This window comes from Ochotona princeps, chromosome 24 (assembly GCF_030435755.1).
Source record: "Ochotona princeps isolate mOchPri1 chromosome 24, mOchPri1.hap1, whole genome shotgun sequence".
Lineage (NCBI taxonomy): Eukaryota > Metazoa > Chordata > Mammalia > Lagomorpha > Ochotonidae > Ochotona > Ochotona princeps.
Window position 1 is genome coordinate 31722728 of NC_080855.1, and position 14069 is coordinate 31736796.

General features: G+C 47.1%; 1 protein-coding gene across 1 annotated transcript in view; it reads left to right on the top strand.

The window, feature by feature from the left end:
* GALNT17 (polypeptide N-acetylgalactosaminyltransferase 17) overlaps positions 1-14069 on the top strand; it is a 456103-nt gene that overhangs the window by 336329 nt on the left and 105705 nt on the right. Inside the window, exon 6 of the mRNA XM_058680547.1 lies at positions 6291-6408. Within this exon, the coding sequence (XP_058536530.1) occupies positions 6291-6408 (118 nt within the window). The remainder of the gene's footprint in view (positions 1-6290; positions 6409-14069) is intronic.

Below are 14069 nucleotides of genomic sequence, written 5' to 3' on the forward strand. Positions count from 1 at the left end.
GCATGATCAAACCAGGGGCAGACACCAGCACCGAGACTCAATATCAGCCCATTTGTCTGTTGCTAGAACAAAGTGCCTGAGGCTGGGTACTTCCTAAGGAGAAGGGTTCATTCAAGTCACAGCTTGAGGCTGGAAGTGCAAAATTGAGTGGCCCCATCTGTTGTGCTGGCTGACACCATGACAGGAAGAGGACACTTGGTGAGATCGGAAGCTAGACAGACAGGACTGGGACGGGCCAAGACCAGGAGCTTGGAACTCAAGCTGGGTCAACCCAGTCATCACTTGCTGCCTTCCCGGATGTGTGTTTGCAGGAAGCTGATTGGGTGCAGAGCCAAGACTCAAACCAGGCAATCTGTTAGAAGAGGTAGGTTGTCACAAGAAGTGCCTTAACTGCAGAGCCACTGCCCTCTACTAACAGATTTGTGAAATTTCTAGAATGTGTGAGCTGTTAGAAAGACCCTCTCCTCCCCCAACTCCCTTCCATTCCAGGGCTGAACTGTTGCTGTGTGCAGTATATGAGGAACAAAGTTGCCGCAGGGAGGCCTTTGGGTAGTGAGAAAGGCTGGGCTGTTCCATGGGAGTGCAGGGCTTGGCCTTAGGTAAGAGTGCGCACAGCACATTTGCAGTCAACAAGAAGGAAGACAGGTGCAGAAACCAATTGTGTGTGGGTCCAGGTGTTGCATGTGGCTGTTCTCATTGTGTTCCATTTTCCTGGGGAAGTAGGAAGCCAGGTCTTTAAGTGAGAGTGAATAAGAAGGAGGAATGGAGGGATGGAGATGAAAGGAGGGAAGAGAAGGTTTGGGGATCCCAGTAGGGGAATGAGGGAGGAGTACCTTGGGCCTGTAATGTGATGGAGGGCATCAATGAGAACCCATTGAAGACTCATAGACTCGGCTGTAGAGCAATCTCAGCCCATGCAATTGTGTATTTCTCCAACTACGTGCAGAGCAGTGTGATGTGACGTAGGCTGAGTGTTGAATCTACCAGTCTTGGGTTTTGTCGTCAGCTGAGGAAAGCACAGTGAGAAGGCAATGCTAGGGCCCCCATGATCTGATCATGGCTTTAAAGCCAAGGAAGTTCAATGTCAGGGGCGAAGGACTAACAGATTGGATGTCCCAGGGTATAGAAGCATGGATGGCTTAGAGGTATCTGACGATGGTGATCAGAGAGCTGAGTGCTTGCAGTTAGAGAACAGGCAACGATCCTCATTTCATTTTTGCTGAGGTTAGTTTTCTGATATGTCTATGTCTCCCATTCAAGTACTAACCAGGCCTGATCCTGCTTAGCTTCTGAGATCGGACAAGATCGTGTGTGCTGCAGCTATAGACTATGTTTAGACTCTATGTTTATATCGATTTGAAGGATGTATATTATTATTTTTATATTTGAAAGATGTATATTATTATTTTGTAACGTAATGGGTGTTAAGAAAGACATTTGTTTTAAAGGGCAGTCGGATCTGGATTGCTGCAAATGGTCTCGTGGAAGGTATTTCAGGTAAAGGAAGTGCAAGACATAACGTGGGACATAGTTCAAGTGACAATGTGTAGACCATAAAGGACCGGCTAGAGCCAGGCCACAAAGGGCACTGGGTTGATGGCTGGAACGGAAGTGAGAAGACCAGAATTGCCAAAGAGGAACACACATTTCACTCAGACAACAGGGAGCCAAGAAAGTGTTTGTTGGAGGGGAGTGATCTTGAATGCTGATGACCTCTTAGTTGTCTATGCAGAGAGAGTGAATGAGTGTGGAGAACGCTTTCCTGTTTCAGCAGAAATTTTGGGGGGCGACAGTCCTCTCCTCACCATCGCTGTATTCCTTTGTTCATCTCTCCCTCTCAGTGGGAACTGTTGTGTGTGTTACATATATTTTGTGTAATGGCAACAATGAAAGCAATTATTTTTAATTTCTGTTCTTCTCCTCTGTAATAGAGCTATTAGACGTTGGCAGATCCCTTAATATGATTATCATTTTTGAATGATTTTGAATGGAAATGTTTGCACTAATGGCAGCAATTGCATTTGAGTTTGACGAATGAGGCTGTGGGCTTACGTGCACAAATCTCACTGGCACCAAAGTGCTATTCAGTGTGGCTCACATGGCTCAGCAGGTGGTAGGGACATCTTGAAGCAGATATGGGGCTGCATCTGTCTCCCGGGGTTACTGGTTCTTAGGATGAGACTGGCTGTTCTGCCACTGGCATAAGGGGATCCTAGATGGGGGCAGATGGTGTCCACCTATTGTACGAACCCTCTCCCTAGCCTGACTCTGCACCTGTCTCTGGCTACCTGTGGAGGGAATGCTGGGGTTGCGTGCAGACCAAAATTCAAAGTCTTCATTTGCTGAGTTTAGCAGCCATAGTGGCAGCACTGGCCAAGGATAAAACTGGTTATTTCATGTCTCCTGAGCTCACCACTTGACCATTGCCCACCTGCCAGGAGCCTTACCTGTTCTCAGAGCCATGAGGGAGGCCCTCGAGTGCTGAGTGTGAAGGAAAAGGCTACCTTTCGAGGTCTCATCTTGGGGGATAGTTATGGCCGCTCCTTTCTTTTAAGTAAGGATGTGTGAAAGACCAGGGTTGAGAGAGAGAAACGGAGAGAGAGAGGAGTGTGTGTGTCATCCATCTGCTGGTTCATTCCCCATAAGATTTCAACAGCTGGGGCAGGGCCAGACCAAATGCAGGAGCTGGGAACTCCATCTGGGTCTCCCACATGGGTGGCAGACACCGAAAATTTTGAGCCATTTTCTGCTGCTTCCCCCAGGTGCATTAGCAGGAACTGGGTCAGAAGCGTGACAATCGCAATTTGAACTGGTGTCCCACTTTGGATGTAGCTTTTACCAACAGCAGCCCAATGCACTGCACTGCAGCCGTACCCAGTCTTTCCTTTCCCTGGTGGCTGCCGTGTTCTTCATGACACAGTGGCAGATTTGGAGCCTGACCTTTCGGGGACCTTATCACATGGTCTAACAGAAAATAATCCCCGATTGTTTCTTCCATGTCTCCATTCCTGCAGAGCATCCTCCTGGGCCTTTGTCTTTGGTTTCTGACAGCCCCACCCAAGGATGCAGGCAGAGACCTGGCTTTGCAGTCACCTCGTGTGACCCCTTGTGCCATCTGGCAGCTGTTCTGTCCATGCTTGACCTGTGTGGGGATGCCCAGAGGGATCTTCACCACTCTGCAGTGAGAATTCCCGGGAAGTGTGATGTGGACACAATTGCAGATGCTGCCCAGAGCTGTGCCCAGCAGAGTGACAAAAGGCAGGTCCCCCGGGCAAGATTTCTTCTCAACAGCCCAAACTGCAGAATAGCACCAAGCACAATCAAGCAAGGAATCACAAAAAGGGCAAGTCTAGAAGGATCTGGAAGGAGGGAACAGCTTGTTTGCTCCCCTTGGCACTGCCAGGGAAGTACTGGGAATCCCCAACCTCCTCCTCTCCCTCTCATCTTTTTGACCTCCTCCTTACCTTGCTTCCTCCCTCTCTACCTTCTTTCCAGCTCCAGCTAGAACACACACTCCTGCCTTCTAGGTCCCTGAGACATCACTCATTCATTTATTCAGCAGTATTTAGCAAGTGTCTGTTGTTCTGTGGCTGGCAAGGCACCAGCTCCTGGGAATGCAATGAGCAGTTTCAGGGATGACTTCTCTGCTCTCAGAAGGACCCGATGCGCAGTGAGGGAAGAGGTTCCACAGGATGGTTCTGCTGCTTATCAACACAAATAACTGAGAGCCAGCTCTGTAAATGAGAAGTCCATGGTTGTGGATGCAGACCTCGGAATCTGCATTTTCCTCTTGGGGGGAAGAGCAGGGACACACAGAGAGATGAGGCAGGGAGACCCATTCATCCCCCCCCCCCAAATGCCCCAAACAGCAAATCCTGAAACAGGAAACTCAATCAGATCACCCATGTGAGTGAATAGGAGCTCATCTCTCTGAGCCATCACCTGCCACTCCCCTAACCTCCAGGATCAGGAGCAGAGTTGAGCCCAGCAACTTGATATGGGATACGAGTGTCCCAAATGGTGTCTTAATGCTGTATTGCACTCCTGCCCAGGGACCTGCAGTACCTGAGCAGCTACTGGGATGACACTGATGTCGATGAATGCTGGATCAGCCTCTGGGAAGCTCTGGGAGTCTTTGTTGCTTGACGTCCGCTTCCCTGCTGGCCTTTGAGGGCTTGGAGGGCAGAGTCTTACTTACATGTGTTTGTCGCCATTCCATGTCTTGGAATTACAGGCACAGGCTTTGTGGAGGTTGCTCTACCTTACTGGAATCTCTTGTTGTGCTCACAATCTCTGTCTGGAAAGCCAAAGTAACATTCCTGCCCACCCACCAGCCCCAGCACCCCCTGAGTGAGCCCTGGAGTGCTCCTCACTGCTCCAAGCTAGATATGATTAAGATGTTTCCATCATTTGGACAGACCTTGACTCAGTTCTCCAGGAAAAAAATTCCAAGCTGTTGGCCTTTCCTGGCTGTCTAATGTGCCTCTAAGTTTGCTCTTGTGGCTACATAGGAGAAAAATCGCGTTTATCATCATCATTAGCATTCGGCTCTAAGAAATACAAACCTAATCCAACTCCATCAAAGACAAGAAAAAGCAATCAGCATGAGGCAAAGGATTCTTATGAAACTAGAGGCAGACAGCAGAGCCAGATCTCTCAGCAGACTGGAAGCCAGAGTGTCCAGTAGCCACTCCTCAAATGGCTTCCTGTCTCCACAGTGTGTCTGCCTCCTCCATTGGTTCAACGAGAGCCCTGTGGAGGATGCCTCCACAACTGCTCCAGCATGGCACCCTTCACCCAGCCAATGTGCAAGACCAAGCAGTTCTAGCTCACAGGACTATCTCCACTCTGAATTTCATGGAGAACATGATTTGATGGACTCAGGCACTGAGATGTATTCCACGGTAAGAGAAAGCTGGACAAACTAGGAATCAGAATGAGCAGGTGGTGGCAACTGGGCAGTGTCGTCACTGCAGCTTAAGCCTCTTCTATTTGATAAGGTTGTTGGTAGCCCCGGTGAAGTGTTTCAGTGACTAAGGCAGTATCGCTTCTGCTCTGAGGCAGTGTGAGAGGCATGCCAAGCTCTCCCATGAAGGCTTTTCTGAAAAGGTTCTCAAGCTAAAATCAAGGCCTTTCAGTTCATACAGGTGTTGAATTCTTTTGGTGACTGTGGGCAGGCCACCCTGGCATACCTCTACTGCTCAGTGGAGTTACCTCAATGGATAATAATAGTATTGCATTCACTCTTCTTTGCTTGAAGAAGGGAAGTATGTCTTGCACTACCATACCCTCTCCAACACCAGGAAAATTTCTTAAACGTGGTGGATGCTGAGAAAAATATTGGCTGAATAAAAAATGTTTTTTGATTCTTCTACCTATAAAATATAGAAACAGGGTGAAAAAGACCCATAAACAGCTTATTGATGCTATACTGTCACATATGATATAATACAACATGTAGGAGGCCACTTGGGTGCCCATCCTTAGCAGTTCATGAACCTGGTGCATGAATGCCATATTTTCATCCATCCCTGCGCATCTACGCATGTAGCCGTATTTGCTACTGTGCTTTTTTGTCTGATTGTCACTGAGTCAAAAAGCCACTAAGGATATGAGTTCAAGCAAAGATGATATGCAGACTCTGGGGTCCACCTAGAGCTGTCTTCACGCCTCCCACCTGTCTGTGGGCATAGGACATCTCTCTGCCATCTGCCATTGATCCTTCTGTGTCCCAGTGGCTTTGTCTCTGAGTTTCCCTTCCAAAGACCAGCACCCCTTTTCTCGTCCATCGTATGAAGATTGAGCCGTGGTGTCTGGCCTTGTTTTCACTGGCTTCCCTACATGCTAAGTCTTTGCTCTCTGCTGGGGTAGGGGTCTTGCTCCCCACATCTGTACTTCCTTGAAACTGCCTTGGACCCCTCCCTGTCCCTGACCTGCCGCCAGAGTACAGGGAGAGTCACCTCCCCTATGCACACTCCTGGGTGCTGTCCAAGGTAGATAGGCATAGGTCTGTCCACCGGGAGGGTTGTCCTTTGACACTTCGGCCACCCTGGTGGATTTTCATTTCCTTCCTTCCTTCCTTCCTTCCTTCCTTCCTTCCTTCCTTCCTTCCTCCCTCCCTCCCTCCCTTCCTTCCTTCCTTCCTTCCATTTCTTTGTAACTGAAATGCCCCATAGAAAGGAGGTATGGGAACCAAGGCCTTCCGTGGAGTGGCTTGATTCACTAAAACAGAGCCAAGTGGCTGTGAATGGGATGCCTCCACAAACTCAGTTTCTTTCTCTCTCCCACAGGACACCTGCCATGATTGGCTGTTCCTTCGTGGTCAACAGGAAGTTCTTCGGTGAAATCGGTCTCTTGGATCCCGGGATGGATGTGTATGGAGGCGAAAACATCGAACTTGGAATCAAGGTTTGTGGCATGGTGGCCCTGCCTCTCCACTTATCTGTGTTAGCACACAGAGCTGTGTGGTCATCTGTGAGGTGACTCGGGGCAGTCACCTTAAGGCTGCTTCTAGCAGCAGATCGAGGGCAGATTTATCTATCCCTCCGCTGTTCCAGAGTGGGCATCCCAGCAGGATTGTAACTCATCCTAAAGGGGAGAAAGCTGGGCCTTTCTTTCTCTGAAGGTTAACGGTTTGGTTTCTTGCCTTGGTGGTCTACACTGCACAAGAGCTGGGGGCTTGATTTCCTACTGATGCCTGGTTTTCCTCTGGTGTTTTTTTAAAAACTAAGTCATGGATTTAGATTTTATCATATATGTATGTGAGTGTGTGTGTGTATGTGTGTGTGTGTATAAAGGATTTATTTTACTTTTATTGGAAAGTCAGATATACTGAAACAGAGGGGAGGAGAGACAGAGAGGAAGAGCTTCCATCTGTTGATTCACTCCCCAAGAGGCCGCAGCAGCTGGAGCTGAGCCAATTTGGAGCCAGGAGCCTCTTCTGGGTCTCCCACACATGTGCAGTGTCCCAACACTTTGGGCTGTGCTCGACTGCTTTCCTGGGCCACAAGCAGGGAGCTGGGTGGGAAGCAGGGCTGCTGGGACATGTGGCGGCACCCATTTGGGATCCTGGTACATGCAAGGCAAGGCCTTTAGCCACTAGGCTACTATGCTGGGCCCCTGCCCTTAAACTTTTTGGAACATAGGTGGTCTCCAGAAATGACTGTTTTTTGTGTGTGTGTTTTAATTTTTATTTTTTTAATTTAAATTTTATTTTTTTAATTTTATGATATAACTCCATAGGCTTTGGAAACTGCCCCCAAACACATATTAATTTTCTCTATATTATCACAATGACATAGTTCTTCATAAACAGTCATAAGTCTATCATTCTGCTATTTAAGTGTATCCTGCCATTGCAGGTATGGACAATGGCAGAAAGTCCAGCATGCTATTGAGAATTGACAGTTTCTATCCTGCAAGATTTAATGGTTTGTATACATTCCCATGGTGCCAGAGGAGGGAGGCACCATGTTTTTCCATGGTACCCACCGTTTTCTCAGAAACGCTTTGAGCAGGTGACTGATGGCATAGGGGAACCAGGGAGGAAAGAGGGACTATAGCTGGGTTTCCCCCAGGTCTGCTGCACTGGGCTGTGGATTCCAACTAAGATTTTATTCCAAAAAGCTATTTTGCTGTCAACAAACAGAGTTTGGAAACCTTTGCTGCACTCCAATTTCTTCATCACGCAGTTCAAACCTGTGACTCAGCAAATAGACAGGGAGACTGCTTTACCACCTAGTGACAAAGATCCTCGGCTGGACCAGATTGTAGCCAAGCTCCTGTGCCTTCTGCTTGGCTCATCCATGCACTTCCTGAGGAAATCTGTTTTCAGCAAGAACCCTGCCATGTCGGTTAAGCAGATCATATATACCATTGATATCTTGTCCTATTCCTTATCCTTCATCTAACCCAAGTAGTGCCTGGCCACCCAGGCCTGTCTTCAGTGAGAAGCTTGTAGAACCAGAATCCTCTTTATCCTTGATGGATCTTCGGTTTCCAGCCACCGCCTCACCCTGTTCTCTGCCTGTACATTCCCCTTGCCCATCATGCCGTGTTCGGATTGGAGCATGGTCTGTTTCTGTCACTGTGAAGTTCCATTGCCTTGGTCCCTTTACTGATTGCAGAGGTCGTGATATACCCATTGGGATGTTCCTGAATGAAGTGTACCTGATTGTGCTCAACAAGTCGCAAGGGTTTTCGTTAACACCAGTGACCGTGTCACAATGCGCTCGCTTCTCCTGCCTGGTGCATCTGAGAAGATGCTGAGAGTAAAGCCAGGCTGGGACTTCTGTGACCACGGCCTTTATTCTGGTACCTTTCACGCTTGGGCCATTGGGAAGCAGGCTTGTTAGAGACAACAGGGGTCAAACTGTGAGGTTTCATGTTCATTGTGTTTCTTCTGCTGCTTCCTCATGTGGATGTTCTCCAGGCAGTGACCCAGTGTAAAATCGCTGCTCCCTGTTAGAGGCAACTGCTGTTTCTGATTTGTTGATTTCAGTTTCATCCCTATTTTTTCAGCACCTTTAAACCACTCACTTGGCCTCCCCTCCAATCTCAATGTCTCTGTGGGATGAAATGAGTATTCTGGCAGTAGAAATCTCCCCTAGTTCTTATAATCACTTCCTCTTCATTTCTGAAGGCCCCTGCCCTCTACTTTCAATTCCAGGCTGGGTTCTTTCTTCACTGGAGTTTGCATAGGATTTTCTCACAAAACTCAGCAATTCCAAAGCCTGAGATCTCAGCTAGGGGGCAGTGTCGTGGTGGAGCATGCTAAGCCTCCGCCTACAGTGCCAGCAGCTCATATGGGTGCTGGCTCAAGTCTTAGCTGCTCCATTTACAACAAACTCCCTGCTAATGGTCTGTGCTAAGTAATAGAGGAAGGACCGCTACACCCACATGGGAGACGTGGAATGCATTCCTGGCTCCTGGCTTCAGCCTGGCTCAGCTCTGGCTTTGGCAGCCATTTGGGCAGTGAACCAAGCAGAGAAAGATCTCTTTCTCTCCGTCTCTCTCATAACTCTGTCTTTCAGACACAAATAATTTTAAAATACGATTTTAGCTGCTATGTTTGCTATTCGTCGTTTTTCACTTGAATTGAAGGGCCCAGCATGCTGATCTGTTTCCTGCCACTTGTGTTTCAGCCCCGATCCTGTCTCTCCGTGCCTCCTTGTTATTTTCTGGTTATTTTTTTTCTGTGAGCACAGACCAGCTTTTGTAGACCATAGAACTGACTTGGTATTTCTGTATTTGTTTTATTTTTCTTTCCTTTCGCCTCACTAGACCACAAACACAGTAAGGCACGGATCTGTGTTTTGTTCACCTTGGCATGCTGGCCTTGTAGACCCACGTGTGGTCCATGGCTCAATTGGAATTTGTTTGATGACAGGTGGGTGCTGTGGTATAGTAGGTTAAGCCACTACTGGGAGTATCAGTTGGATTCCTGGCTGCTCTACGTCTAGTCCAGCTCTCTGCTAATCATTTTCCATCTACCACTCCCTACCCTGATCTATGACTATAAATTCCACCTGCCCATGCTATGATCAGAGTTGAGCCCAATCTCTGGAAGCGAGAAGCAGATGGCCTAGGTACTTAGATTGCTGCTACCCATGTGGAAGATGAACGTTGAACTCCAGACTCCTGATTTTGGCGTGTCCCATTCCTGGCTGTTGTAAGCACTGGACTGGGGTTCAGGGCGGAAGTGAACCAGTTGATGAAATATCTCTATCTCTTTAAAATACAGGAATATGTTTTTAAAAGAGTTTGCTAGATTAATAGTTATGCCTGGAAAGCTAAAATGGGTAGGTATAATGAAATATGGGACATAAGTTAGACAGAGATGAGTCAATAGCTAAATAATAGAGATATGATACAAGTCCCCTTAATTTGGTCCAGGTCCTTTCCTGAGAGAGGCAGGAGCTGAAAAAGTCCAATTTTGGGAAAGTCAATTTTTATTCTTTTTACTATTATTTTTAAGACAAGAGAGATTTTATTATCTCTGTATGGAGGGTACAAGAAGGCAGCCAATGAAGTGATGAAGTAGATCCTGGCCCTGCAGAGGTGAAAATGCAGTAGGAGAGGGATTGCTGGGAACAGGAGAGACCCTTCCAGGTTTAGTGTTGAGTCCAAACTATGCTCTGGGGATCACAGAGCTTGTGACATCAATCAGAATGCATCATTCAGACTGAAGGGAGTGGATGCTTGTCTCCATACACTCACAAGAACATTTGCTTTCATGTTTTACTCATTGATTTATTTCTCCTTGCTCACTTGAAAGGGCGGGAGGAATAGAGATAAGTCTTTCATGCTTCTTCATGCCCACAGTAGTGAAAGCTGGACCAAGATGGAGGCAGTAGCCAAGATCTCAATCTGGTCTCCGATGTGGGTGCCAGAGACTCAAGTAACTGAGCCTTCGATTGCTTCACATGGTGCACAGTTGGTGGAAGCTGACGTCAGGAGAGGAGCCAGGATTCGAACCTAGGCACTTCAGTAGGGAACATAAGTATCCCAAATGGCATCTTCCTGCTGCATCACATGTCCAGCCCGTAGACTTGCATTTTCATAACTACTAGCTGTCCGGGACATGTACAAATTGCAGTTGTTTAAGGGGCACAACAAGATCTTTTTTTTTAAGATTTATTTATTTATATTGGCAAGGCAGATATACAGAGGAGGAGAGACAGAGAGGAAGATCTTCCATCCGATGGTTCACTCCCCAAGCGGCCACAACGGCTGGAGCTGAGCCAATCCGAAGGCAGGAGCCAGGAGCTCTTCCTGGTCTTCCATGCTGGTGCAGGGTCCCAAGGCTTTGGGCCGTTCTTGACTGCATTCCCAGGGCACAGGCAGAGAGCTGGATGGGTAGCGGGGCCACCTAGATAAGAATTGGCACCCAGATGGGATCCCGGTGCATAGAGCGAGGACTTTAAACTGCTACGCTATCACGCCAGGCCCAACAACAAGATGTTTTGATAGACATGTACACTGTGAAATGTCACAGCACTATCGTAGAGCTAATGAACTCATCCATTCCCTTTATATGGTTACTGTAGAGGGGAGATAAGGAGGTTTCATTTAAGATCCATCCTCTTGGATTACGCATACACGACGCAATACTGTGAATCTCTCTCGTCTCCTAAATACTGGTGTCGCCCTGCTACACATGGCAGCTCCAGGAATAAGTCACTCTGCTTTGCAGAGATCTGGCAGGAAAGCTCTCAGCCAGGGCAACATGTCCGTGGTATTGATGGAAACAGCAGGCAGGCAGGACTGTGCGGCTGTCTCCATCCTGCATGAAGGAGGTGTCTTTGGTTCCCCTCTGTAGCCAGCATGCCTGGGCCACCAGCTGGTAGTAACCAGTCTCACTCCCCATGTCTTTAGTTACTGGACTGTGCTGAGTACATGCAACAGGATGGAGTCCACTGCCAGGCCATGGCTTGCTGTCTTCCCCATGACAACTTAGCTCACAGTTGCTCAGCAAGGATCTTTATTAGGATGTCAGATGGACTTGGGGCATGGATGCCACGTCCTGTATTGCTACTGCCTCTTGCTGCGCCCTTTGTTGCACCCAGCGCCCAGCAATGGAAATGGTTTAGTCCCTTGCCTTAGACCACATCATCCTGCAAGCTTCCAGCTACCTCTGTACAGGAGCTTTGGTGTTCTGCGCATTGTGGGTTCCATCAAGCTCCAGGCCCAGGCTCAGGGTCTGCATGGTCATCTGTGCTTCTCAGTGATCATCCATGACCGACAGTGTGACCTGGGAATTTGTTAGAAATGCAGATTCTTGGGCCCTGCCCTAACCCTACTGGATCACAAACTGTGGGGCTGGGTTTAGCAATCTTTGTATTTTCTTCCTGAATTTTTGAATATTTGAAAGGCAGAGAGACCCATCTACTGGTTCACTTTCCAAATGCCTGCTGCAGCTGGGACAGAGCTGGGTCAAAACCAGGAATCAAGGTCTCCCACATGGTTTCACAGATGATGTCAGGAACTCAAGGGCTTGGCTCATTGTTTGCAGCCTCCTGGGTGCATTCTCAGGAAGCTGGATCAGAGCAGAGTAGCTGGGATTTGAACCAACCTCTGATGTGGGATGTGGACATCTCAAGTGGCACCTCAAACTGCTGCCCTGTAATTCCCACCCCAGCAGCCTTCCTGTGTTTTAGCTGGCCTGCCAGGTGGCATTGCACCTGTTAGACTCCAAAGTTGGAAAGTATTAGGTCTGCACCCAAACTCATTTTCCTGGGAAATGCATGATGCTTGTCAGAAAGAAACCTGAAGGTGAGAATCCACCTTTTTCTAATTCATCTTCTGGGTACCCTCTCTATAACCACTATGGGCCTTGGGGAGTCCTTTTCCCTCCTGTGACCCCTGCATAACCACTGCAGGCCATTGAAAGTCTTTCTCCCACCTGTGACCCCTGCATAGCCACTGTGGCCCCTGGGGAATCCTTCTCTTACCTGTAGCCTACATAGCTGGACACCTCAGACACCAGCATCTACTGCTTGTTAACTTCGCATACAGGTGTCTCCACCAGCGGACTGCAAGCTTCCTAATAACAGGACTCCTTTTAAAATGAATAATGCGTGTGAAGTACTTTGTTTTACAGAACTTATTTCTTTTTTGATTTTGGACTATTTTATATTTTCAGAGCATGAATTGGTTGAATAATCAATGTGTTCCAAAGAAATCTTTTCCTACTGTTTAAAAAAGGTCAGCGATTTTTGTGAATGTGTATACATGCATATACTAGGAGATTTCTAAAAGTGTCTGGAAGGTGGGATTAAAAGATAAGTTTATTTTGGTGCAAGAAAATTGAAATCCATGAATAGTTTTTTTTAAAGACTTCTTTATTTTTATTGGAAAGGCATATTTAACAGAGATACGGAGAGATGGAAAGATCTTCTAATCACTGGTTCACTCCCGAAATGGCAACAATGTACAGAGCTGATCAAAACTGAAGTCAGAAGATAGGAACCAGGAGCTTCTTCCAGGCTTCCGCTATGGACGCAGGGTCTCAAGGCTTTGGGCCATCCTCCACTGCCTTCCCAGGCCTTAATAGATAGGAAGTGGAGTAGCTGGGACATGAACCTGTGCCCATATGCATGCAGGTAGAGGAACAGCCCGTTGAGCCATTGTGCCAGCCCTGGCTGCTTCATAATTCACATCTTCCATGAATTTTTTGAAGATTCCACATATTTTTTTATAATGTGCACATATAAAAATTTACTTACAAGGAATAACATAAATTGCTATGCTCTAGGAGAAAAAAATAGTATATATATATATATATATATATATATATATATATATATATATATATATATATATATTTATATATATATTTCCATCAAGACATAGGTCCATCTGTGATCCATTTTGTGACTTTTTAATTTTATCCTCAGCCAGCAAAGAAGTGCCATGGGATTAAAGGGGATGGAGAATTTAGGGGGAAAATAGCAGAATTGGCTCTAGAGCTGTTGCTAGGATGAAAAAGTACTTGCCTGTGATCAAAACAATCGATACCATAAAGGAGAAAAATGCTTTCCAGGACACAGAAAATAAGTGGGATTAGAAATGGGAAGCTTCCATTCCTGTACTAAGCAATATTAATCGGAAACTATTAACAAGACAAATGATAGGGGGATGTCGAAATGTTAACAGGAAAGAAAACCCTCCGAGGAGCAAAAAACAGATAGCTGTTAAATGATGTAAGATCAAATGGCTTTAGATTTCTCGAACGAATCAGTCGATCGGAGAACAGGCTTTCTCATCTTCTGAACTGTTGCGTCAAAGGGTAAATAGTGCCCAAGCCTGCTGACACCCACCTGGCAGCCATTCTTAAAGGGAGCCAATGGATTCTTCCAGGGGTTGGCAAGGTGGTGTAGCGAGTTAATCCTCCAGTTACAAGCACCAGCATCCCATATGGGCACAGGTTTGTGTCCCGACTGCTCCACTTCTAATCCAGCTGTCTGCTATGGTCTAGGAAAGCAGTAGATAATGGCCTGAGACCTTGGACCCCTACACGCATGTGGGAAGCTGGGAAGAAGCTCCTGGCCCCTGACTTTGGTCAGTTC